This window comes from Panthera onca, chromosome B1 (assembly GCF_046562875.1).
Source record: "Panthera onca isolate mPanOnc1 chromosome B1, mPanOnc1 haplotype 2, whole genome shotgun sequence".
Classification (NCBI taxonomy): domain Eukaryota; kingdom Metazoa; phylum Chordata; class Mammalia; order Carnivora; family Felidae; genus Panthera; species Panthera onca.
In genome coordinates this window covers 189277855-189305332 of record NC_138342.1, presented here as the reverse complement: position 1 = coordinate 189305332, position 27478 = coordinate 189277855, and the positions used below count along the sequence as shown (strand labels likewise).

At 40.2% G+C, this 27478-nt stretch overlaps 1 protein-coding gene and 1 pseudogene across 8 annotated transcripts in view; both read left to right on the top strand.

The window, feature by feature from the left end:
* Window positions 1-27187, top strand: part of PRIMPOL (primase and DNA directed polymerase) — a 52585-nt gene extending 25398 nt beyond the window's left edge. For 6 of the 8 annotated variants that reach the window (XM_078445288.2, XM_078445286.2, XM_078445284.2 and 3 more), the window contains 7 exons: window positions 13047-13209; window positions 15093-15181; window positions 18158-18247; window positions 18325-18433; window positions 23114-23196; window positions 23277-23323; window positions 26200-27187. In XM_078445288.2, coding sequence (XP_078301414.1) covers window positions 13047-13209; window positions 15093-15181; window positions 18158-18247; window positions 18325-18433; window positions 23114-23196; window positions 23277-23323; window positions 26200-26448 — 830 coding nt within the window. In that variant the 3' untranslated portion in view covers window positions 26449-27187. Of the gene's footprint in view, window positions 1-13046; window positions 13210-15092; window positions 15182-18157; window positions 18248-18324; window positions 18434-23113; window positions 23324-26199 lie in introns of all 8 variants that reach the window. The other 2 variants (XM_078445287.2, XR_014137646.1) reach the window with 2 other exon arrangements.
* On the top strand, window positions 18472-22098 carry LOC132691533 (protein kish-A pseudogene; annotated as a pseudogene).
* Window positions 27188-27478: the final 291 nt, after the last annotated feature.

Sequence of the window (27478 nt, the reverse complement as noted above, 5' to 3'; positions counted from 1 at the left end):
ATAAGGGCAATGCCCTGGTTCGGGTGTGAACAGGCACGAGTTAGGAGTAGAGGGGCATTCTTCCAAATGACAAGTTTTGTCTTGTTAGCAGACTGTTCTCTCCAGGTCGTGCTAGCGTGCAGTCAAATAGGGGAGACCGCCGAACAGGAAGTGACTCGGGGCGGGGGTGGGGGGTGGGGGTGCGGCATAGCTGATCTCTGTGCTCCACCTCTACCCCAGGAAAAGACACAAACAGAATACCCCAGTTTGTGACAGCCTTAAAAGTTAGTTTCCTGAACTAGCAAGGAAATTTCTGTGATCTGCTCGAAAGAAATATTTCAGGCCTCTGCCTAGAATTATTGATGCAGCAAAGAGGACGTTCCTTAAGGCATCTTTCGAAAGGTCAGAGATGTAATAGTAAGCTTTTGAGGAAACTTTTTTATTGAAGTATAACATTCAGAGCCACGAGTGATTGGTGAGTGCCCAGGTCAATGGATTATCACCAAATGAACATACCCTTGTCAGCACACCACCCTAGGCAAGAAATAGAAGGTTACTGGGATTCCAGAACCTCCTCTAGGTTTCTTCTAGGAAGTACCCTTCCTCCTCCCCCCAGGTAACCAGTAATCCATCCTCTAACACTGTAGATTAGTTTTGCCTATTTCCGAACTTTTTAAAAAATGCTTATTTATTTTGAGGGCGAGAACACGCTCGATAGGGGAGGGGCAGAGAGAGAGGGGCAGGGAAAGAATCCTGTGAGTGGGGGCTCGAACTCACGAACTGTGAGATCATGACCTGAGCCAAACTCGAGAGTCAGATGCCTAACTGACTGAGCCACCCAGGCACCCCTGAAATTCTTATTATTGGAATCGTAGTACTTATGGCTTGCCTTTTCACTCTCTTATTGGTGTCTTTGATGAACAAAAGTACCTTTAAATAGCGGTAGTCTGATTTATCAAATGTTTTCCTCTTAGTGCTTCTTGTATCTTGTTAAATCTTTTGCCATCTCCAGTTATGAAGATATGCTCCTAGTTACCTTCTAGAAGACTTATATTTTTGCCTTTTATGCTTAGATCTACAATTCACTTGGAATGGATTTTTGCTTATCGTGTGAGGAGGAGTCAAGATTGTGTTTTTTCTTCCTGTATGAACATCTGTTTGTCTCAACACTCTTTGTTGAAATAACCGTCCTTTACCTAAAAGGACATCTTTGTCATAAGTCAAGCGTCTATCTATGTCTGGTCTTCTTCTGGATTATGTTCTGCTCCATTGTTGTATTGATCTATTTTTGTGCCGGTACCACTACTATCTTCATGTTGCTTTTTTATTTATTTTTTTTAATTAAAAAAATTTTTTTATTAGAGAGTGTATGCCAGTGGAGGAGAGGAGGAGAGAGAGAATCTTAAGCAGGCTGCATGCTCAGCGCAGAGCCTGATGTGGAGCTCGATCCCACAACCCTGGGATCGTGACGTGAGCCAAAACCAAAAGTCAGATGGATGCTCAACTGCCTGAACCACCCAGGTGCCCCTTAATGTGCCTTCTTAAAAAGTCTTGCTATCCAGTAGAGTAAGTCCACCATCTTTGTTCTTTGAAATTTCTTGGCTGTTCTTGACCGTTTGCACTTCCATTTAAATTTTAAAATCACTCTATCAGGTTACGTGCGCGCGCACACACACACACACACACAGAGCTAGAATTTTGATTTAGTTTGCATTGAGTCTATGGATCAACATTGACATTTTTACAATATTTAGTGTTCCGATTCATGAGCGTGGTTAGTCATTCCACTAACATCGATGTTCTCCAATTTCTCTCAGTGTTTTATAATTTTCTGAATAGAGAACTTGTACATCTTAGATTTATTCTAGATAATTTGATTTTTTTTTTTTTTTTTTTTTTTTTTTTTTTTTTTGCTTAAACAACAAACATTTATTTCTCACAGTAGCAAGATTGGGGTACCAGTGTGGGTGGCTTCTGGTGAAGGTCCTGTTCCTGGTGTATGGATCCCTGTCTTCTCATTGTAGCCTTCCATAGCGGAGAGAGAGCACTGCTTGATTTTTTGATGTCTCCCTTCTTTGAGATTCTGGCACTAGAAAACCTCACTGCCTTAGCAGGTCTTCAGTAGTCTCAAACTTTTTTTCCTAATGGATTTCCCCAGGTTTTCTATGTATTTACAATAGGAGGGTTACCCACAAATTGAACAGAATTCGATTTCTGTTTCTGGATGTGGCATTCTTCCAGGCCAACTCTACTTTATTTTAATTTATACATTGATTTTATTTTGTTTACAGCTGGTAGAAAATAATTCTTATTCTCATTTTTATTTTTGTTGACATGAAAGTGATTTTTTTTCACCCTCATTTTTTTTTTTTTTTAACGTTTATTTATTTTTGAGACAGAGAGAGACAGAGCATGAACGGGGGAGGGTCAGAGAGAGGGAGACACAGAATCCGAAACAGGCTCCAGGCTCCAGGCTCCAGGCTCCAGGCTCCAGGCTCCGAGCTGTCAGCACAGAGCCCGACGAGGGGCTCGAACTCACGGACCGTGAGATCATGACCTGAGCCGAAGTCGGCCACTCAACCGACTGAGCCACCCAGGCGCCCCTGCTTTTATGGTGTTTAAGTATGTTCCTTCTATCCTGACTTTCTTGAGGGTTTTTATTAAGAAAGGATGCTGTATTTTGTCAAATGCTTTTTTCTGCATCTATTGACAGGATCATATGGTTCTTTTCTTTTGTTAATGTGATGTATTACATTGATTTGTGAATACTGAACCAGCCTTGCAGCCTGGGAATGAATCCCACTTGATCATGGTGAATAATTCTTTTTATATGCTGTTGAATTAGATTTGCTAGTATCCTGTTGAGAATTTTTGCATTCATACTCATCAGGGATATTGGCTTGTAGTTCTCTCTTTTTGCTGGGTCTCTGGTTTGGGAATCAAAGCAATGCTGGCTTTATAGAATGAGTCCGGAAGTTTTCCTTCCATTTCTACTTTTTTGGAACAGCTTGAGAAGGATAGGTATTAACTCTGCTTTAAATGTCTGGTAGAATTCCTCAGGGAAGCCATCTGGTCCAGGACTCTTACTTGTTGGGAGATTCTTGATAACTGTTTCAATTTCTTCACTAGTTATGGGTCTGTTCAAAGTTTCTGTTTCTTCTCATTTGAGTTTTGGTAGTGTGTGGGTGTTTAGGAATTTATCCATTTCTTCCAGGTTGTCCAGTTTGTTGGCATATAATTTTTCATAGTATTCCCTGATAATTGCTTGTATTTCTGAGGGACTGGTTGTAATAAATCCATTTTCATTTGTGATTTTATCTATTTGGGTCTTCTCTATTTTCTTTTTGAGAAGCCTGTCTGCCCACTTTTTAATTAGGTTTCCTTTTTCTCTTGAGTTGTAGGAGTTCTTTATATATCTTGGCTAGTAACATCTAATCAGATCTATAATTTGCAAGTATTTTTTCCCATTCAGCATGTAACCTTACTTTTGTTGATGGTTTTCTTTCTCTGCAGGAACTTTTTACTTTGATGTAGTCCTGCTTATTTATTTTTGCTTTTGTTGCCTTTGCTGTTGGTGTCAAATTTAAAACACCATTGCTGGGGTGCCTGGGTGGGTGGCTCAGTCAGTTGAACGTCCGGCTCTTGATTTTGGCTCAGGTCATGATCCCAGGGTTGTGGGATTGAGTCCCACGCTGGGCTCTGTGCTGAGCATACAGCCTGCTTAAGATACATTCTCTCGCTCTTTCTCTCTCTCCCCCTCTCTTTCTCTCTCTCCTCCTCTGCCCCTCTGTCCTGCTCGAGTTCTCTGTTTCTCTCTAAAATAAAAAACAAAAACAAATAAAAACAAACCACACCGTCGCCAAGATCCAAAACCACCGGTTTTCTAAGACTTTTATGGTTTCAGGTCTTATATTCACGTCTGTAATTCATTTCAAATTAATTTATGGATATGATGTGCGAAAGTAGTACAGTTTTATTATTTTGCATGTGGCTTCCCAGTTGCCCATCTCATTTTATTGGAGAGACTGTTCTTTCTCTATTGTATATTCTTGGCTCCTTTGCTGCAAATTAAATGAACATATACATACATGGCTTTATTTTCTTGCTTTCTGTTGTGTTCCATTGATTTCTGTGCCTGTTTTTATTGCTGATATCATACTGTTTCGATAAGTATGGCAGTGTGATATACTTTGAAATCAGGAAACATGCTGCCTCCAGGTTTGTTCTCTGCCTGCGTTGCTTTGGCCATTCGGGATCTTTTGTAGTTCCATTCAAATTTTAGAATTCTGTGTTCAGGTCTGTGAACAGTGTCACTGAAATTTTGATAGGGTCGGCACCAAATCGTAAATTGCCTCAGGTACTATGGACATCTTAACAGTATTCTTCCAGTCCGTGAGCTTGGAATATCTTTCCGTTTCTTTGTGTCATCTTCAACTGCTTTCATGAGTGTTTTATACTTTTCAGAGTACAAGTCTTTCACCTCCTTGTTTACATTTATTCCTGGGTATTTTACTCTTTCCAATGCAATTATAAATGGGATTGTTTCTTTTGTTTCTTTTTTTAATGGGATTGTTTCTCAATTTCTTTTCCCGATAGTTTGTTAGTGGTTGTACAGAAATGCAGCAGATTGCTATACGGTTGATTTTGTGTCCTGCAACTTGACTGATAATAGTTGTAACAATTTTTTTGGTGGAGTCTTTGGAATATTCTACATAATATGTTTCTATACATACACATCTGCAAATAGTGACCGTTTCACTTCTTCCTTTCCAATTTGGATGCCTTTTATTCCTTTTCTTGCCTACTTGCTCTGGCTAGGACATCTAATACCATGTTGGTAAAAGTGATGAGAGTGGGTGTTCTTATTCCTGATTTTAGAGGAAAAGCTTTCAGCTTTTCGCCACCGAGTGGGATGTTAACTATGGGTGTGTCGTAAATAGACTTTATTATGTTGAAGTACGTTTCCTGTATACCCATTCTGTTGAGAGTTTTTATCATAGGTATAAAATACTTTGAGTATTTTATCGTAAGTGATGTTGAATTTTGTCAGATGCTTTTTCTGTATCTATTGAGATTGTCATTTTTTTTTGTTTTGCTTGTTTGTTTTACAAGAGAAGTCTACACCTTTACCTATTTACTTTTCAGTAAGTTTAAATCCTTGAGGGGTAGAGCATCACATGTATTCTGTGGCCAATGACTTTAGCAGGAAGGTTGCTTTGGAATTTGCCACGAGCCATATGCCGCCATGTGTGTCCATGAGCATGTTACTTTTCTCCACATTACTCTGGTTTTGTTCAGTTTGCCACCAGGAGTCATCGTGTTGTTCTTTGCTTTGTACACATAAGCCTAGATAGAATTCATTTCATCTAGAGCATAAACACCTTCACTTTTAAGAAGAGCTGTGTTCCAGAGACCCTCTGGTTCCGGAGACCTCGCTTACAGACAGCAAAAATGGCTTTGGATCACAGCCTTCTAGACGTATTTGTCTTTTTAGGAGTCCTGCTCCCAGCCAGACTCCACAGGTTCCAAGGTGGCGGAAAGAGCAAGATGATCATTTGGTTTTTATGAAGCCACTCTGCTTTTATGAAAGACCTACATTAGTATGATAATAGCATTTTCCATAAGAGTGGAAATCCTCTTTGGAATCTTACAGGTAGTGAAAACCGGTAGTAATATAGGTCTTTCATAAAAGCAAAGTGTTGTAATGTGAACTTTCAGAAGGTGGGGAGATACCTGTATTGTTGAATTTGGTTTGCTGTTACTTTGTTTTCTTATTGATTTAGTTATTTTCTTGATGACTTTTATATCTGTGTTCATCAGGGATATTGACCTGTAATTTTCTTTCTTGTGCCCCTGTTTATTTTTGGTGTCATGGTAATGCTGGCTGTGTAAAGTGAGTTTGAAGTGTCTATTTTTGGGAATAATTTGAGAAGGGGAACATATTATTCTTTAAATGTTTGGTAGAATTTACCTTTAAATCAATCTATTCCTGGGCTTTTGTTTGTTGGGAGGTTTTTGTTTACTGATTCACTCTCCTTACTAGTCATCAGGCTATTTTCGATTCATGATTCATCCTTGGAAGGTTATATATTTTTTTTAAGTTTTTATTTTTTTAATGTTTATTTTTGAGAGAGAGAGAGAGCGAGCACGAGCATGAGCTGGGGAAGGGCAGAGAGAGAAAGAGACACAGGATCTGAAGCGGGCTCCAGACTCTAAGCTGTCAGCACAGAGCCTGACGCGGGGCTCAAACCCAGAAGCTGAGATCATGACCTGACCCAAAGTTGGACACTTAACCGACTGAGCCACACAGGCGCCCTGGAAGGTTATGTTTCTGGGAAGTTGTGCATTTCTCCCAGGTTTCCCGATTTGTTGGAGTGTAATTTCTCATAGTAGTTTGTTATGATCCTTTGTATTTCTGCAGTATCACTTGTAATGTGATGAATCACTTTCATTTCTGATCTTGTTTTAGTCCTCTCTTTCCTTGGTGAGTCTAGCTAAAGGTTTGTCCATTTCATTTATCTTTTAAAACAACCACCTCTTGCTTTCATTGATTTTTTTTTTTCCTGTTGTTTTTTTAAAGTCTCCATTTCATTTAGTTCTGCTTTGATCTTAATTATTTCCTTTCTTCTACTAACTTTGGGTTTATTTGCTGTTCCTTTCCTAGTTTCTTGAGAAATAAAGGTGTTTGAGATTTTTCTTTTTTCTTGATATAGGTATTTGTCATTGTAAACTTCTCTCTCAGAATTGCTGTTTGCTGCATCTCATAGGTTTAGATTTGTTTTATTTATTTTTTTTTTAATTTGGCTCAAGGTCTTTTGATTTCTTTTTTAGTAGCATGTTTATCCTCCATATGTTTGTAAATTTTCCAGTTTTCTTATAATTGATTTCTAATTTCACAGTATTGTGGTCAAAAAAGATGCTCAATGTGATTTCAATCTTAAATTTATTAGGACTTATTTTGTAGCCTATCATGTGATCTGTCCTGGAGAATGTTCCCTATGTACTTGAGAAGAATGTATTCTGTTGCTTTTGAATGGAATGTTCTATATATATTGTTGTTCCCATCTGGTCTAACATGTCATTGAAGGTTGATGTTTTCTTATTATTGATTTTCTGTCGGGATGATCTATCCATGGGTATAAGCGGGGTACTAAAGTCCCCTGCTGTTATATTTCTATTTCTCCCTTGAGGTCTGTTAATCTTTGATTTCTATTTTTTAGGTGCTTCTGCATTGGTGCCTAAATATTTGTAAATGTTATATCCTCTTTTTGTATTGACCCTTTTATCGTTACGTAATGCCTTTCTTTGTCTCTTATGCCGTCTTTGTATTGAAGTCTTTGTGTTTTGTCTGACCTAAGTATGGCTACCCCAGCTTTTGGCTTCCACTTGCATGCCACATCTTTTTCCATCCATTCCTTCACTTTCAGTCTGTGTCCGTATGTCTGAAATGAGTCTCTTCTAGGGACCGTATAGATGGCCGTTGTTTTCTTTTGTCCTTTCAGATACTCTTTTGATTGGTAAATTTCATCCATTTAAAATAATTATCGATAGTTACGTACTTATAGCCATTTTGTTCATTGTTTTCTGGCTGTTTTTTAGTTCTTTTTCTTTCTACTTCTCTTGCTTTCTTCCTTTGTGGTTTGATGACATTTTTAGTAGTATGCTTCCTTTCTCGTTAGCTTTTGTGTATCTGCTAGAGGTGTTTGTTTTGTGGTTACTGTCAGGATTACCTATAACAGCTTATATTTATAATAATCTATTTCAAGTTTATAACAACTTAAGTGTGAACCCATTCTTTTTTTTTTTTTTAGTTTTATTTATTTATTTTGAGGGAGAGCGTGTGTGTGTGTGTGTGTGTGTGTGTGTGTGTGTGTGTGTGTGTGAGAGGCAGAGAGAGAGGGAAAGGAAGAATCCTAAGCAGGCTCTACATTATCAGTACAGGGCTGTACTGGGGCTCCATCCCACAAACTGTGAGATGAAGCTGTGACCTGAGCTGAAATCAAGAGTTGACCGCTTCGCTGACTGAGCCACCCAGGCGCCCGCGTGTGAATGCATTCCAAAGCTGAACATTTTTACTCTTGCCTCCCATGTTTTACGTTTTGCATGTCACGTGCACTTTTTTTTTATATTATATGAAATTTATTGTCAAATTAGTTTCCATACAACACCCAGTGCTCATCCCAAAAGATGCCCTCTTCAATGCCCTTCACCTACCCTCCCTTCCCTCCCACCCCCCATCAACACTCAGTTTGTTCTCAGTTTTTAAAGAGTCTCTTATGCTTTGACTCTCTCTCCCACTCTAACCTCTTTGTTTTCTTTTCTTTTTTTCCTTCCCCTCCCCCATGGGTTTCTGTTAAGTTTCTCAGGATCCACATAAGAGTGAAACCATATGGTATCTGTCTTTCTCTGTATGGCTTATTTCACTTAGTATAAGACTCTCCAGTTCCATCCACGTTGCTACAAAGGGCCATATTTCATTCTTTCTCATTGCCACGTAGTACTCCATTGTGTATATAAACAACAATTTCCTTATCCATTCATCAGTTGATGGACATTTAGGCTTTTTCCACAATTTGGCTGTTGTTGAGAGTGCTGCTGTAAACACTGGGGTACAAGTGCCCCTCTGCATCAGCACTCCTGTATCCCTTGGGTAAATTCCTAGCAGTGCTACTGCTGGGTCATAGGGTAGGTCTATTTTTAATTTTTTGAGGAACCTCCATACTATTTTCCAGAGTGGCTGCACCAGTTTGCATTCCCACCAGCAGTGCAAGAGGGCTCCCGTTTCTCCACATCCTCACCAGCATCTATAGTCTCCTGATTTGTTCATTTTGGCCACTCTGACTGGTGTGAGGTGATATCTGAGTGTGGTTTTGATTTGTATTTCCCTGATGAGGAGCGATGTTGAGCATCTTTTCATGTGCCTGTTGGCCATCTGGATGTCTTCTTTAGAGAAGTGTCTATTCATGTTTTCTGCCCATTTCTTCACTGGATTATTTGGTTTTTGGGTGTGGAGTTTGGTGAGCTCTTTATAGATTTTGGATACTAGCCCTTTGTCTGATAGGTCATTTGCAAATATCTTCTCCCATTCTGTTGGTTGCCTTTTAGTTTTGTTTCCTTTGCTGTGCAGAAGCTTTTTGTCTTCATGAGGTCCCAGTAGTTCATTTTTGCTTTTAATTCCCTTGCCTTTGGGGATGTGTCGAGTAGGAAATTGCTGCGGCTGAGGTCAGAGAGGTCTTTTCCTGCTTTCTCCTCTAGGGTTTTGATGGTTTCCTGTCTCACATTCAGGTCCTTTATCCATTTTGAGTTTATTTTTGCGAATGGTGTAAGAAAGTGGTCTAGTTTCATTCTTCTGCATGTTGCTGTCCAGTTCTCCCAGCACCATTTGTTAAAGAGACTGTCTTTTTTCCATTGGATGTTCTTTCCTGCTTTGTCAAAGATTAGTTGGCCATATGTTTGTGGGTCTAGTTCTGGGGTTTCTATTCTATTCCATTGGTCTATGTGTCTGTTTTTATGCCAATACCATGCTGTCTTGATGACTACAGCTTTGTAATAGAGGCTAAAGTCTGGGATTGTGATGCCTCCTGCTTTGGTCTTCTTCAAAATTACTTTGGCTATTCGGGGCCTTTTGTGGTTCCACATGAATTTTAGGATTGCTTGTTCTAGCTTCGAGAAGAATGCTGGTGCAATTTTGGTTGGGATTGCATTGAATGTGTGGATAGCTTTGGGTAGTGTTGACATTTAAACAATATTTATTCTTCCAACCCATGAGCATCACGTGCACTTTGAATATGTTCTTCTGGCCTGTAGCATTTCTGCTGAAAAATGTGCTCATAGTCACATGGGGTTTTCCTTGTATGTAACAAGGTTTTTTTTCTTTTTGTTTGTTTGTTTTTTTCTTGTTGCCTTTAAGGTTCTCTCTCTCTTTTTTTTTTTTTTTTTTTTTTAACTTCTGACATTTTATAATGTGTCTTGGTGTGGGGTCTCTGCATTTATTTCATTTAGAACTCGCTGTCCTTCCTGGATCTGTAGGTCTTTCCTTACCCAGGTTATTGAAGTTTTTAGTTACTATTTCTTCAAATAAGTTTTCTGGCCCTTTCTCCTTCTGGGATTCATTTAATGTGAACGTTGGCCTGCTTGGTGTTGTCTTCTAAGCCTCTTAAGCTGTCTTCACTTTATTTCATTCTTTTCTCTTTTTGCTGCTCTGCCGGGTGAGTTCCTCTATCCTGTCTTTGAATTCATTGATCCGGCTTCATCTAGTTAGCTGTTGAACCTCCACAGTGTATTTTTCACATCAGTTTTTGCATTTTCAGCCCTGTGACTTCTGTTGGGTACTTTCTTCTGTTTTCTTTTTGTTGACGTTCTCACTGTGTTATCCATTCTTCTCCCGAATTTGGTGAACATCTTTATGACCATTAGTTTGAATTCTTTATCAGATAAATTCCTTATCTCCATTTCACAAAGGTTTTTAAAGAGTTTTAAATTGCTTTTTTGTTTGGAACTTGGTCCTTTGTTCTTCATTTTGCTTGACTCTGTTTGTTTCCCTGCATTAGGTGAACTAGCATCCCTAGGAGTCTTGAAGAGTTGGCCTGAGAAGGAGATGAAATCTGTCCTTCAACCCTGTCCTAGCTCTTGGTTGTTTCTCAAACTTTTGTAATTTTCCAAGCAGCCTATTTTATTTTTAATAGCTCCCAGTACTTCGGGGTGTTCCAGGACCAGTTAATGTCCCAAAGGGGAGGATCTCATTTAACACCTAGATTCAGGCTGATTGGAAGCCAGACCCTCAGGCAACAGCTTGCTTGCTTGCTTTTTTTTTTTTTTTTTTTTTTTTTTTTTTTTTTTTTAATGGTTATTTATTTATTTTGAGAGAGAATGCTTGAGTGGGATAGGGGCAGAGAGAGGGAGACAGAATCCACACTGGTGGCTTGGAGCCTGACATGGAGCTGGAACTCATGAACCGTGAGACCATGACCTGAGCTGAAACCAAGAGTCAGATGCTTAACCTACTGAGCCACCCAGATGCCCCATGGCGGCAGCTTTTAAGGAATGGAGAGCATGTGCGGTTGTATTGGACTACAAGCGTAAGTCCCGCTGACCAGCACAGCCAGGTCATATGGAGGTGCCCACGGTGGCAGTTGTAAAAATCAGGACTTGTTGAGCATGGAACCTTCTTTCTGAGAGATCCTGGGGAGCGATTGTGAGGTAGAAGGAGAGTACACAGATCGCGTCCTCTGGCTACGTTCCTCGCGAGCAGCTCTGTAGCTTCTAGATGTATGCCAAACTTGAAGGCTGCCCCTCAGGCTGAAGCTCCGGGACAAGCAGTTAGGCGTCTTTCCCAGAAAGGCTGGGGGTGTTTCAATCCGCTGTCCGTGCGGTGCGCCGGTAGTGGTCGCCATCTCAGAACTGTCTCCCTGACCGTTCCAGTCCCATGACCCCCCGGGGCCGGGTGATCGAGGGTTAGGCCCTGGGAGGCGGCCACGAAAAGCAGGGTACCAGAGGTCAAAACTGGGGCACCAGACACATACAGAAGCTCCCCTCTGAGAGATGCTGGTGCTGTGAGACACAGCAAAAGCCAGGAGGAGAATGGCGCCCACCCTCCAAGGTCTCAGGAAAGGTTTCCAATTAGCCCCTGGATGTGTGTTCAGTTAGGCTCCTGTGAGGAGAAGCTGGCAGGCTCTTGTACAGAGGGACTGAGCTGACTGAGCTCCTGGGTCTGTCGCCTCACTGTGCCCTAGGGACGCCCGCTGCTTAAGAACCCTTTCTCCATTGGTGACAGTTCTGTAGGACCTGTGAGGGTAAGTCCCACCGGCCAGCAGAGCCAGGTGACAGAGAGGAGTCCCTAGGCTGCAACTGCGAAAATCAGGGCACCAAGCAAAGGGCATAAGCTCCTTTCTGGAAGATACCAGTGAGCTGGAGTGAGGCAGAGGGAGAGTGCAAAAATTAGGTCCCCTGGACTCCATTCCCTGAGAGCCCTTCTGTAGGCCCCTGGGAGTGTGCCACAGCAGAAGCCTGCCCCTCAGGCACACGCATTCGGCCTGTCAGAAACTGGGGATGGGTTTCGGTCTGCTCTCAGTGCCATGGCCTGGGAGTGGTGGTCTACCGAGAACTGTGCCTCCAGTTGTTAGAGTCCTGTGGACCCAGGAACGCAAGGCTCCCTGGCCTTTGAAGCCAGGTGATCAAGGGGTTTACCTGACAAACGGTTTGGCGGATGTAAAAGTGCGGCACCGGATGAGAGTAGACGCTTTCCCCCCCGCAGATACTGGTGGTCTGGAGCACGGCAGGCGGGGGGCCAAAGATTGTGTCCCCCGGCTGGAGGCGGGCAGAGGGGCTTGCAAAGATGGCACTCGCTGGAAAGGGGGGAGGAAGGAGAAAAGATGGCGCCCGCCGGATTTAGCAAAGCAGAGAAGATGGCACCGGCCACCTCCATATCTGAAGAAGATCTCTCAGTCCAACGCTTGAAAGTTTGGAAATGAGCCTCTTTCACATAAACCCTGGGTGCTTTTCGGAGAGCTGCTTCTGCACTCGGCCCTGGGGTGAGTGAGTCTGCACGCAGGCCCCGAAGGAGTCTTTCTTCCCTAGTTCGCCACCGCCCGCAAGTCTCCTAGGCCCCAGCCCGGCTGGTCTTCAAAGCCATATGTTCCTGGGGCTCATCTCCTAGGCTCAGGTCTTAAACGTTGGGCTGTGAGGTGTGTGAGGTATGACTCCTCTGCCTTTCAGGGAGAAGCTCCGGGTTTGAATTCCCTCCCAATGGTGGGGGTGGGGCTTGCGGTGAGGTTGTCTCAGCCTCTCCTACCTGCCTTGACGGGCTGTCCGACTCCTTCCTCCACGCGGAAGGAGTCAGTTAGCCAGTTTTTAGGCTGTTTTTCAGAGGAGATTGTTCCATATATAGCTACAGATTTGGGGTGTTCACCCGAGGAGGTGAGTTCAGGCTCTTCCAACGTTGCCACGTTGGACCGGAAGCACTGGTTTCCCTAAGAACGCCATACAAAAGGAATCTAATGTTTGCTGACTATAAAACCAAATGGCTGAAAACGTGCGTTCGTAATTATTCTTATTAACTTTTGACATAGGAGTTTATACAAGAAATAGAAACTTTCGGCTGTATAAATCATCGAAGATAGGGAAGCACGTGGCTTTGGAGATTGCTGAAGATAACAAGTTTTTTCCTAAACATTCGGAGACTGTATCTGAAGAAAATCAATGTTTCCTGTCTTCTTTGGTCAGCAATGTCAGGTAGATAGTATATAGTACCAACATCAAACTGTTGCATATTCGTGAATGCTTATTAAGCAGTGAACAGCATTGGATAGTACTATAATGTGAGTTGGGTAAATTCATTCTAATTTAAGGAAAAGGAAGTTCTCAAAATTCTAGGGTAACGTATTTTTATAAAGAAGAAAATTAAAACTGTTCCATGTGCAAATAGAGTTACTGTTAATATCTACTTTTCATATATGCATGTTCATACATACTTATATACGTCCTTCATTCAAAAAATAGTTGAGATCATTATTTATGTGGTTCTATCTGTTGTTTTATCCACTCGACATTATATCATGAATATCTTCCAAGGTAGTAATTTGCAACAGTTAGTTGTAATGAAAACTTAAAATTTGTTTTAATGTTTCTGTGTTCTTGAGAGAAAGACAGCACACAAACTGGAGGGGGGCAGAGAGAGAGGGAGACCCAGAATCCGAAGCAGGCTCCAGGCTTGGAGCTGACTGCCCAGAGCCCCACGTGGGGCTCGAATTCACAAGCTGTGAGATCCTGACCTGAGCTGAAGTCGGGTGCTTAACCAACTGAGTTACATTTGTCAGAAGTAATGTCAGGGTCTTAGTTTCCCTACCTTTAAAATGGAAATAATATGGGGCGCCTGGGTGGCTCAGTCGGTTGGGCGTCCGACTTCAGCTCAGGTCACGATCTCGCGGTCCGTGAGTTCGAGCCCCGCGTCAGGCTCTGGGCTGATGGCTCAGAGCCTGGAGCCTGCTTCTGATTCTGTGTCTCCCTCTCTCTCTGCCCCTCCCCTGTTCATGGTCTGTCTCTCTGTATCAAAAATAAATAAACGTTAAAAAAAATTTTTTTTTAAAATAAAATGGAAATAATATTAACACCTGTCTTAGGGAGTTGTGAAGATTAAATGAGGGAAGAGGTACACACAAAATTATAGCTGGGCCTGGCACGCGATGTCTGCTGGGTAAGTGTTAGTTGTTAGCAGCTGTTCCTGAGATTCTGGAAGTACAGTGGTAAGTGTAAGAATTGTATCACTGTGGTTGGCACAGGAGTGGCCTCTAATACAGCCTGAAGTCATCTCCTGATTACCAAATCCTATTTCTTTTGTAGTTTCGGTATTAATTTCATACAAGTGGAGAGTTCTTCTACTCAATGGGGTTTCCTTAATTTTCTTTTGTGTAGCCAAGTAAATAAGTATTTCTCTTCCTGAAATGAAGCCTAAATTCTTTATGGCTATGAGTCTGTCTTTCAGTTAACTTTAATTCATTTCTTCCTTTGTTCTCATCCCTCCTTCCTTCTTTTTTTTCACGCTTTTCAAATTATTTTCAGACTTAGTCACACTTTTCAAATCATTGTAACAAAAATGTCAAAGGCTCTGTATGTTTGGAGAATAGAATTGTACTTCATTCTATACCTTCAGCAGTCCCAGAGTCCTCTGGTTCACTCTGTGGTTGAAGAAAGTATTTTAATTTTTAAAAATTTATTTTAGAGAGAGAGAGAGAGGGAGGTGGAGAGGGGCAGAGGGAGAGAGAGCGAGAATCCCAAGCAGGTTCCACGCTCAGTTGCTCAGTGCAGAGCCCGATGCAAGGCTTGATCCCACGACCTGGATCATGAACTGAGCCAAAATCAAGAGTCAAGAGTCAGATGCTCAATTGACTGAGCCACCCAGGCAGCCCAAAGAAAGTATTTTAAGTGACCACCAAACTACTCTTTTCTATATGGATAGGATTGGTGTTTTTGTAGGCAAATGTGGCTTGATTGTCCTAGAACAATTAGCTGTTGAACAAAGGATTTTAATGTGGAACTATTTGAAATTCAGTCTCCTTTCCCTAGCCATGTCTCTTTAATTCTTAATGTTAACTGTTTCTTTCACCTATTTTCTTCAGATTCTCAGACACTTTACGAATTCTGACATGTGACACATCTCAAAATAAAGAAAAACGCATTGAATGTTTTAGCAGCACCAACACTAAAGGTAATTTTAAGAGAACAATTTCCTATGAAAATTTAAGGATACAAAGTCTGTTTTGCCTTGAAGATTTTAAATCTTCAGTATTCATATCTACTGATCATTTATTATTTTTTTTTAGACTTATTTATTTAGAGAGAGAGCTATTAGGGGAGGGGCAGAGAGAGGGGGAGAGAGAGAATCCCAGCAGGTTCTGCACCAATGAGGGGCTTGAACTCATGAGCCATGAGATCATATCCTGAGATGAAACCAAGAATCAGACACTCAACCAACTGAGTCACACAGGTGCCTCAGTATCTACTGATCCTTTAAAACAACTTAGTTTCTATCCAAAAGGGAAAAAGTGTAAAGAAAAGATATTTATATTTTTTATTTTTTAAATTTTTATTATTTTTTTAAATTTTAATGTTTATTTTTTGAGAAAGAGAGTGTGAGCAGGGGAGGAGTAGAGAGAGGGAGACACAGAATCTGAAGCAGGCTCCAGGTGCTAAGCTGTCAGCACAGAGCCTGATGTGGGGCTTGAATTCATCAACTGCGAGATCATGACCTGAGCAGAAGTTGGATGTTTAACTGACTGAGCCACCCAGGCTCCCCAAGAAAAGATAATTTTTAAAGTGTATTCACTAATTTTCATCATATGATGGTTTGGGGGCAGGAAATGGGAAAATAGAGTAGATTGTTGGTAGAAATAAACCATTATTAAAAGAAAAACCTAGGGGGGCCTGGGTGGCTCAGTTGGTTAAGCATATGACCTCGGCTCAGGTCATGATCTCACAGTCTGTGAACTTGAGTCCCATGTCAGGCTCTGTGCTGACAGCTCAGAGCCTGGAGCCTGCTTCAGGTTCTGTGTCTCCCTCTCTCTCTGCCCCTCCCCTGCTCACGCTGTCTCAAAAATAAAAAGAAAAAAAAAGAAAAACCTAAAAGTCCTCTTCCCTTCTGTCCACAACCAAAGATGGGTAGCCACCATCAGTTTCCATGGAACCCCGTGGAGCTTTCCCTTGCATTTCCCTGTTCTTTTAATGACTGCATGGTTTTCACGCATGTCCTTCATTTTTATATTGAAAAACATAGAGGTTTTTTCTAGGATTTCGTATATTCTCCCGTAAACAATTTTGTAAATGCATTTTGGATTATCATTATTTATAGCAGTGAAAAACTGGAAACAAATCTAAATGTAAAACAAAATGGCATTGGTTACCTCCTATAACATACTCTATAACCAATTTATAAAATTTGTAAAAACCAATATAACATGGGAAATGTCCATTTATAAGAGAAAAAGTAGACTGTGAAATTGGGAGGTATGATTACAGCTTCATTAAAAACATGAATAACAGGGGCGCCTGGGTGGCGCAGTCGGTTAAGCGTCCGACTTCAGCCAGGTCACGATCTCGCGGTCCGTGAGTTCGAGCCCCGCGTCAGGCTCTGGGCTGATGGCTCGGAGCCTGGAGCCTGTTTCCGATTCTGTGTCTCCCTCTCTCTCTGCCCCTCCCCCGTTCATGCTCTGTCTCTCTCTGTCCCCAAAATAAATAAAAAACGTTGAAAAAAAAAAAAAACAAAAAAAAAAAAACATGAATAACATTTTCTTATGCTTATTTTCTTCTTGTTTAACAGTTATTTCTAGATACTGATTTGGAGTTTATTTCTCTCATTTCTGCTTTAATATATTTTCCAAAGTTTCTCCAATTATGTATATTATTTTTGTAAGTGAAATATAGGCATTGTTTATTTGCACACTTTTTTTAAAAAAGTGTATTTATTTTGAGAATGGGAGGGAGAGAGAGAGTGAACACCTGCGAGTCCGTCGCTTAACCGACTGAGCCACCCAGGTGCCCCTATTTATTTATTTAGAGTCAGAGAACACAGTGGGGGAGAGGGGCAGAGGGAGAGAGAGGGAGAAAGTCTGTAATCAGCCTTCACTCTCAGAGCAGAGCCTGACTCAGGGCTTGATTCCACGACCCTGGGATCATGACCTGAGCCAACATCAAGAGTCAGACACTCAACCGACTGACCCACCCCGGCGCCCCAATATAGGCTTTATTTTAAGAAGTAGATAATTCTGTGTTTAAAAATGAAGTGAGATTTTAAGTAAATGATTGTAAATTATCCCAGTAGATTCTTAGATACAAGATATAACCAAATTGTCAGAGCCCTACGGCTGAAGGTCCCGGGAGAGCACACCTGCAGTGAACCAGTGGCGTGTGTTATGTGTGGAAAACACGTACCACCAGGATCTGTGGGGACAGCTCAGTAAAAGGGTGTTAGAAACGACTTCTAGGATTCAGGCTTGAGTTGGGTGTTTTGAGGAGTGTCCTAGGCAGCGTGGATTTGTTTTCAGCTGGGTACTGTCGGAGACAATTCTGCGATTGACTATCTTCATAAAGTTTATCTAGAAGGAAGGCAGACTACAGTGGGACTAAAGCTAGAATTGGCAAAGCAGCCCCCGTTATGAATAAGATGGGCGGCGTTTAGTCATTTTTGTGGTTTGGAAATAGTTCGTGTTTTGTTTGTGATTGCAGAGCGCTCTTATTTTTGTCTTGAATCATCTTGGCCACAGAGTGACCTTATGTGATGTTGAAATTCTGTGAAATGGTTACTCATCAGCAGGAAAATACAGGGCTGAGCCGTGTGTGCCCAGCCTGTTTGTCACAACACCACGGCCGAGCTGATAGGAGTAGGCCAGCTCCGGGGTGTCAGGGGTTGCTTTTCTCTTTGTAAGAATGAAGAAAGCAATCAGAATGATTATAGGTGCTTCTTGTGTAAATTAGTTAACATTGGACTTAATTGAGAGGTTTGAATATTACTTACTTGTAGGATAAGCCAGAACCCATGACTGACTAAAAGACAAATGGAGAAATGGGAGGGCGGGGGGAGGGACCTGGAGAGTTTCCGAACCGTGTAATTGCACTAAAGAACAACTTAAAATGTAACTCTTCAGCTTTTAGCCACTTTAATTATAATGAATTTTTCTCTCTGTTGCAGCAGAAAACATCGAGGGTTTTCATTGTTCGCCCTACCCTGAAATCGATCAATTTGTTCTTTCTTTGGTGAATAAAAATGGCATTCAAGGAGGTAAAGATAATCTTATTCCTTATTCACTGTAATATGATGGAGTTGTAATAGCTTCAGAAACATTATTTGCATTTTAGGAATTCGGCGTTGGAGCTACTTTTTCCCAGAAGAGTTACTGGTTTATGATATTTGTAAATATCGCTGGTGTGAAAACATCAGAAGAGCACACAAGAGCAATAATATCATGTAGGTAAATGTTGTTTATTGAGTTCCATGTATTTAACCAACATTACATTTAAAATTTTTATAATTTCTACAGTTGAGAGTATAAACATGATTTTGTTCTTATAATGAATGTAGTTACATCAGATACTGTATTTGGCTTATGTTTGAAAATATTTAATCTGACCAACTTAATTATCACCTTAGCACATGTCATTTTCATCTGTACTTTATTTGGTAAAATAATCCATTAGATAGTATAATCTTGAGAAGGGTAAGGTAGAATTGAGTGGGGCTAGAAAGAAATTAGAGGCAGTAGACAGGAGGAAGGAAGCATCTCTCCCTTGTCTGTTTCCATTGGTCCTTGACATGTTATGGAGTAAATTGAAATCAAGCAAACTTGGGTGAAAAGGAGACTGTTCGGTGCTAAGAGTTGGAATTGTTGGAACATGCACGCCCTGTTTTAGGAGTTTTCTGTAAAATCCCCCTGGCAAAAGGAGAGGGAGTGAAGGATGAAGTGAAACCACAAATAGAATTTTAGATAATACAGGGGCACCTGGGTGTCTGTTGGTTCAGCATCTGACTCACGATTTCAGCTCCGGTCATGATCTTGCGGTTCGTTAGTTTGAGCCCCGCATTGGGCCCTACACTGACAATGAGGACCCTGCTTGGGATTCTCTGTCTCTCTTTGTTCCTCCCCCACTTGTGCATGCTCTCTGTCTCTCTCTGTCTCCGTCTCTCTCGCTCAAAATAAATAAACTTAAAAAAAAAAAGAATTTTAGACAATACAAAGGTATGGTTAGAATAGGGATAAGACAGAAACCCAGCAGTTACTGGTTATGATATGGGAAGTTTTGCTGTGTTTTATGTTTAACACAAAGCTGAGACTTCTGTATATCAAGTGTAAATAGCACGTGTGCCAGACATGAGAAAAGACTGTGAAGTTCTGCTAGGAAGCTAGCGAATACATTGGGTAGCATGACTCGGTGCTATACTTACATATGTAGGTTAACCCAGTTAAAAAATAATAACATTTCAAAAAATATATGCTCAATACACAAAAGCTATCATGTAGAATAGCACAAAGAAAAGATTACACGTAGGCCCAGAACCAGTGATAACTGTGGTTATAATTTTGGTATATCTTTCTAATTTTTTACTCTATGGATATATAAGTTTACCAGTAAATCATTATCACAAGATGATCGTCTTTTTTTTTTTTTTTTAAGAATTTTTTAATTTTAATTTTATTTTTTATTTTAAAGTTTATCTTTTTGAGAGAGAGCATGCAAGTTGGGGAGGGACAGACAGGGAGAGAGGGAATCCCAAGCAGGCTCCACACTGACAGCATGGAGCCCGACGTGGGGCTGGAACTCAAGAACCGCAAGATCAAGATCTGAGCTGAAATTAAGAGTCGGACGCTTAACTGAGCCACCCATGTGCCCTCCCCCTTTTTAAAAATAGTTTATTTACTTAGAGAAGGAGAGAGAGAATCCTAAGCAGGCTCCGTGCTGTCCTCACAGAGCCCGACGCATGGCTTAATCCCATGAACTATGAGATCATGACATGACCCAAAATGAAGAGTCAAATGCTCAACCAACACAGCCACCCAGGCGCCCCCCCTTTTGACTAATTCTCAAATACGGATACTTATTAATGGGATATGTGTCATTCTGAGCATCACATAACCTCGTAAACCTTGGAATTAGATCGGACACTGTCACCCCCACGGTTCTGTCTTATTCTGCATTGAGGCTAGTGGTCCTTTTTATCCCAGTCACCACCAAAAACCTCAGCTCTACAAAGACAGGACAGGACCAAAAGGAATGAAGGCTGTTACAGTTCTGAGGCTGTGAGCCGTAAGCAAGTAGTTTGCAGGGCGCATGATGGATGTCAAGTATGACAGTTGCCCTTAGGAACATGTAAATATTCTTCATGACCCTGGGACAGTTTGATGTGAAGTTCGGGAACTGCAGCATTAATGCGTTTATTAGGATTGTTCAGGTTCTTCATAACTTTTGAGTTTGCTTAGTTGGGTATCTTTTTATCTAGTACTTTGTCTATTTTAACAAAATGCTTAATGTTACTGTCAGAAATTGTTCATAATATTCTTAAATTTTTAGTATATTCTACATTTGTAGTTATAGCTGCACTAAATTTTGAATAACACTTATGTCTTTACCTTATTTATTTTTTGATCAATCTGGCAAGAATTGTATTAGTCTTCACATTGGCCTTGTTAACTCTTTTACATTTTGGCTTCTTGAGGCACCTCGGTGCCTCAGTCAACCGGTTAAGCATCCGATTCTTGATTTCAGCTCGGGTCATGATCTCATGGTTCGTGAGTTTGACCCCTGGGTCTGGCTCTGTGCTGAGAGCGTGGAGCCTGCTCCAAAATAAACAGTGTGGAACTTGCTCTCAAAATAAACAAACATTTAAATTTTTGCTTACTTCCTGCCTTTTATTTTATTAGAGTGTATTCTGTTGTTCATTTCCCAAGTTAGTTACTTATTGGTCTTCAGCTATTCTTTTATGTAAATAAGCTTTTTCTAAAGATCGTTTTAGCTCTGTTTCACATATTTTAATACATATTTTCAATTGCGTTCAGTTCCATTTTCTAATTTCCATCGTGATTTTTCCTTGAGTAATTGGTTATTTAGAAATGTTTTTCAGATGTGGCTGGGGCTTCACTGGCCTCACTATGTCTACCGTTTTCGGTTTCCAGAGTCTGTTGACTGTAATCTTGCTGCTTATATGTACCTGTGCTTATATCCTATCCTTGGCACCCGGCCTCCTAGACAGAAATAAAACTGGATTGTTGGGTATATTTTGGAAGTGCGCCAGAATTGGTGAACGGAAGAGTCCTTACGTCGCAGTGTGCTGTACATGATGGCCTTCGGCATTTTCTTCATACAGTAGCTGGGAAAAATACCATAATTTAATTGCCAGCAGATTTCCGTATGAAAAAAGGACTTATCTATAGAACATAATGGAATGAATAGTTAACTCTTTTATCTCTGAACACTGAATGAGATAAATTTCCAGCTGCTGTTCTCTATTTTTGTTATTGGACCAATGTTCTATATAAACAGGATGTAACCATTTAATATGCAGAGTTTAATATGTCTAACAATCAATGTGAGCAGTGTCACTACAATATTACGTTCTGCAAATGTTACTCTGTCAGATACCAGTTTTTAGTGAGGCATCTCTGAGACACAGAATAGAAAACAAAATTGGGAAATCACTTACTTCCCTTCACTGTGATTTGGAAATGATAAATCTTTATGGGATGAGACACTTTTCTGGGCTAGCTTTTTTATTGAGAAAAAAAGGTTCAATTTGTGTTGGTAAGGATTGCATTCATATTTAATAATGCTTGCTTTTCCTCTGGCCACACCAGAGCGTTAACAGAGTGCCTCTAAGCAAACTCTATAGTGTATTACAGACGTTTCAACTATTTAAAACAAGCCTGTGCAGTTCTTAAGGAAGAAGGTAAATGAGATCTAACTTAAGAGTAGTATTGGGAAAATGTCCATATTTAACATAAAAGTTTAGAATAGCTGACTGGTCCAGTAGCCTCTGAAAACGCTAGATAAGTATGGATAAATATCTTACGAATAAATTGACCAGCTGTCATTCTCTGAATAAGACTACATTCTTAGAGTGAAAACAACAAAATAGAACAATTCAGAATGATAAAAAAAAAAGTTTTTCATTTCCAAGTTATGTGTTTCTATTAGCTATTTTTCTAATATTTATTTCTAAACAGTTTGCTTTGTGGTCAGAGATGTGTTGTATGAATACTTTTTTTAAATTCAGTGAAATTAACATGATACCTGGCACAGTCAGTTTTTATAATTGTTTTGTGTTTAAGTTTATTTATTTATTTAGAGAGAGAGCATGTGGGAGGGGCAGAGAGAGGGAGGGACAGAATCCCAAGCAGGCTCCACACTGGACCGCGCAGAGCCCGACGTGGAGCTAGAACTCACAAACTGTGAGACCATGACCTGGGCCGAAACCAAGAGTTGGACGCTTAACCAACTGAGCCACCCAGATGCCCCTGGAATTGTTCTATATGTGATTGTAAAGAACTTCCAACTATCTGAAACAATATTCATGTATGCCTATTACATCAAACTTGGTAATTGTTTTTTAATTTATGTCATTCAAATTTTCTATATCCTTTCTGAATTTTTTGTGCCTATTTGTATCAAATACTAAAAGAATGTTTTTTAAAATCTCGATTTGTGGGAGATTTGTTTATCCTTGGAGTTCCATCAGTTTTGCTTATGCATTTTTGAAGCTTTTTTATTTGGTGGGTACAGGTTGAGAATTAGGTCTTCCTGGAAGAACTTTTGTCTATAGATATACGTATAGATATGTATATACATATGCACATATATGATATACGTATAGATATGTCTATACATATCCATATGTATATCGCATATGTATCTATATGTATATAGATATACGTATATTTTTCCCCTAAAGTCCATCTTGTGTGCTATCTTTGACAACCACAGTTTTCTTTTGGGTGGTGTATATTTATTTCAATGCTTCTACTTTTTACCTTGTCTGCATCTTTAAGTCTTAGTTAGGCACATCTCTGGTAAGCAGCATGTAGATGAATTTTGTTTTCCATCCAGTCTGGGAATCAAGTTGTAACTCTTTTTCCTTTCTATTTTTTTCAATATAAAGGATTTTGGTTGATCTGAAAAATGAAGTTTGGTATCAAAAATGTCATGACCCTGTATGTAAAGCAGAAAACTTCAAATCGGACTGTGAGTTGTTCATTTTTATATTTATACCAAGTGAAAATAGGAGGTCTATATAAAACAGTTTTACTCTTTGTCTTGTTCAGGTTTTCCATTACCTGCTGAAGTTGGTCTCCTGTTTCTGCTCAAGGAGGTAAGTGCAGGTTTTAGTTTCTTTCTCATTAGTAATCAGTTCTTGGTACAACAGTATCCTTGAGCTGTTAGTAGTGTTCAGACGTGTCCACATAGCCTTTAAACACACTCTGCAGTACTTAGTTTTCACTTAGGAGCGTGCCGTAGTGATTGTGCCTTGTGAGCACGTACCTGGTAGGATGCACCTCACTGTCACTGCCGCGGAAGAAATTGTATAGATACCTAGTCAACCACTCCCAGACAGTTAACGAGTTTCTCGTGTTTCGTTTTACAAAGTGTACCAAAATACTCATCTCTGTGTTTCTTTAAACAACTCTTTCTGTACGGAGAATTTCTGGAAGTAAATTGTGTCAAAGAGTGTATACATTTTTAATTTTGGTAGATATTGCTAGATTGCCAAATTAACGTTTTCCTGTTAAAAACCTTTATTTGCCCAAATAATTCACATTCACTCTGAGAAAAAATTAGAAAATACATGAAAAGCCAAAGGGGAAAAACCCCTCCTCACATATAATTTGACCACTCAGAGATAACAGATGTAAGTGCTTTGGCATAGGTCTTCCAGAAATTTCTATTTATGGTGCTCCCGTGTATATTTTTAAAGTCATAGTATGCGTACTATGTTAGAGCCTTTTTTTCCTACTTCAGCTATCACAAATGTTTTCAGTAGTATGTATTACCAGTTGGTACCAATAAAAATGATACAAAATTAGGCTTCACAATTTAAGAGAGCACCTGTTTACACCTTTGCCAACATTGTTTATTTTTACCTTTGACCTTTACCAACCTATTTGGCCAAAAGTGGTATTTCAGTTGTTTTTGTTTACATTTCTTACAGTCTTAAGGAAGCTGAACTTCTTTCAGATTTACTATTTGTATTTCTGTTACCGAGTGTTGGTAACTGTCCTATAGAAATGTTGTACAAGGACAACAAACTCTCTCTTCACCTAGAGTTGCCCTTTGTTAATATTGGTTACATTTGTGTTTCTCCCTCTACTGTATGCATACACATTTTTGATGAATTTTGTCTCAGTCATTTTAGGCTACTATAAAGAATACCACAGGCGGGGTGGCTTTTTTTTGTTGTTGTTTAGTTTTTATTTATTTTTGAGAGAGAGTGCAAGTGGGGGAGGGGCAGAGAGAAAGAGAATCCCTAGCAGGCTCTGCGCTCTCAGCAGAGCCCGACGTGGGGCTCGAACTCACAAAACCGTGAGAGTGCAAGTGGGGGAGGGGCAGAGAGAAAGAGAATCCCTAGCAGGCTCTGCGCTCTCAGCAGAGCCCGACGTGGGGCTCGAACTCACAAAACCGTGAGATCGTGACCTGAGCTGAAAACAAGAGTTGGACACTTAACCAACTGAGCCACCCAGGTGTCCTTGACTGGATGGCTTATCAGCAACAGAAGTTTATTTCTCACAATTCTGGAGGCCTGGAAGTCTAAGGTCAAGGCCCTGGCAGATTTGGTGTCTGGTTGGCTTCCTGGGTTATGGAGAGCCACCTTCTCGCTGAATCCTTGTGGGGGATAAGTTTAAAAATTCTCTGAGCTTGCACCACTAGTTAACAAGGCTTAGGGCACAAAGCCGCTTCCACAGGATGAAAGCATAGGAGAACAGGGAGAGGTGGAAAGCTGCCACAGGGTGAAAGCACCCAGGGCTAATTATTGAGAAAAACACCTTGTTAACCCTGAGGTAGCATGCTCTGTCTGTCTTAGCCCCTAGAAAAGTTAAGATAAACAATGTGGTGCCTGGCACCTGCAGTAAACAGCTGTCTGCTCGGTGTCCAGATTTTGATTTGTCTTGACCCTAACCCCACACATCTTCAAAAACCCCTTTTGTCTCACACAGGAGTTAATGGTTACTGCATTATTGTTTCTTTCTGCATGTCTATCACATATGTGAGCCTTCTAATCCTAATAAATACGGAGCTAGGTCCCTTACTCGGGGCTCTTTCTCCTCCTGGACATTAGCCTCTCTCGTATTCAATTCTGCATCTGCTCTCTTGCTGGACAAGAGAGAACTCCAGACTCAGAGTCTGTGACAAGTCCTCGCATGTCAGAGGGATGAAAGAGCTCTCTGGGGTCCCTTTTGTAAGGTTTCTAATCCCAGTCATAAGGGCTGCACCCTCGTGCTTAATCACTTCCCAAAGGCCTCCCTCCTAATACCATGATATTGGGGGTTTGGATTTCAATTTATGAATTTGGGGTAACAGTCCACAACAGATCTCTTGAAGTTGCAGCCATCAAAACCCTATATCTTAAAAAAACAAAAAACCAAAAACCCTGTATCTTCATTTAAGTATATTACTAGAGAATAAGGATACTCTTAAATATGGTAAAATTTTAAAACTCAGAAAATGTACATAACAATACTGTTATCTAATACACAAATCTGTATAGCCCTATCTTGACAATTGTCTCAACTATTTATAGCAGTTTTTTAAATTCATGTTCTTAATTCTTAAAATTCTTTATAAATAGGATAACAAGTCTTTTAAATCTTTTAAGATAGCAGGTGTATTTTCTAATTTGGCTTGAGCTGCACTGTCTGCTTTTTAAAAAACTCCATCTACGATTGTTCCAATCCCATCTGTGGATACTGAAAAGAATGTACCAGAGGAATCGTGGGCGTTTCCAAATTTAGAGTGTTAAGTGTCTGAGTTACAGTGGCAGCAACATTTGAATTAATGAACTCATTCCCATGGTGACTGTATTGAAGACCATATCATCCAGCATATTTATTTTAGTATCTGTTCAAGAACTGGTTTTGTACTTAGTACTTTAACATAGATCGACTGTTTAGTGAAATCACCACATATTCTCATTGAATCGCCTGTACTTTCTTCCTATCTCCCTCTCCCTTATTTTCCCCCTTTGAACTAAAGGAAGAAGAGTTCACAGCGACTGAAACAATGAACAGTGAAACCGAGAATCCTCATAAACCACCATCTAGTACGTTGTCAAAAGGTGTAGCTTCCGATGCTGACTGGGATAATGGCATTGAGGATGCTTATTTTTTGGAAGCTACCGAAGATGCTGAATTAGCAGAAGCTGCAGAGAATGGTCTTCTCAGTTATTATAGTGGAGTGGATGAAATTCCTGATGAACTAATTTTGCAAGTATTGCAAGAGTAATTAACTCTGGACTGGTATATAAGTAGGCTGTAATTTTGCCTGAAGGTGGTTTAGTAACATAAATATATTAAGTTATAGTAACTTTTTATTAAAACCGTCTATATCAACTAAGTTTTATCACTCTGCTTCTCATTTCTTGTTTTTTACTGAAGTAAGCCAGTTTTATTGAAAATTAGCTTTGAAATCGTAACTGACCAGAGTTGGTATATGTTCATATCAGCTTAATTTTGCATGTTTACTTATAAGTTAAAGCTCTTATTAAAAAAATTTTTTAAATTGAGGTATCATTGACATACAGTATATCCAGGTGTATATTGTAGTGATTTGATATCTTTATACATTACAAAATGATCCCCATGATAAGTCTAGTTACCATCTGTTATCACACACAGTTAGTACGATATTATTGATTCTATTCTCTGTACTGCACATCACATCCTCATGACTTTTTAAGTTTATTTATTTTGAGAGAGAGTGAGTCAGTCTGGGAGGGGAAGAGAGAGAGAGAATCCCAAGCAGGCTCCATGCTGTCGGCACAGAGCCCAGTGTGGGACTCGATCCCATGAACCGGGAGGTCATGACCTGAGATGAAATCTCAAGAGTCAGATACTCACCCAACTGACCCAACCAAGCACCCCCCTCATGACTTATTTTGTAACTGGACGTTTGTAGCTCTTAGTCGTCTTCACCCCTCCTTCTGGTAACCAACAATTTCTTGTATCTGTGCGTCTGTTCTGCTTTATTTCACTTAGCATAATATACTCTAGTTCCATCCATGTTGTTACAAATGGCAAGTTTTTATTTTTTATGGCTGAGTGATATTTCAGTGTGCATGCGTGTGTGTGTGTACATGTGTGTGTACCTCATTTTCTTTATTCATCTATCGGTGGACACTTAGGTTGCTTCCATGTCTTAGCTGTTATAAATAATGCTTCAATAAACGTAGGTACATACATTCTTTTGAATTAGTGTTTTCATTTTCTTCAGGTAAATACCCAGAAGTGGAATGATTGTATCACATGCTATTTCT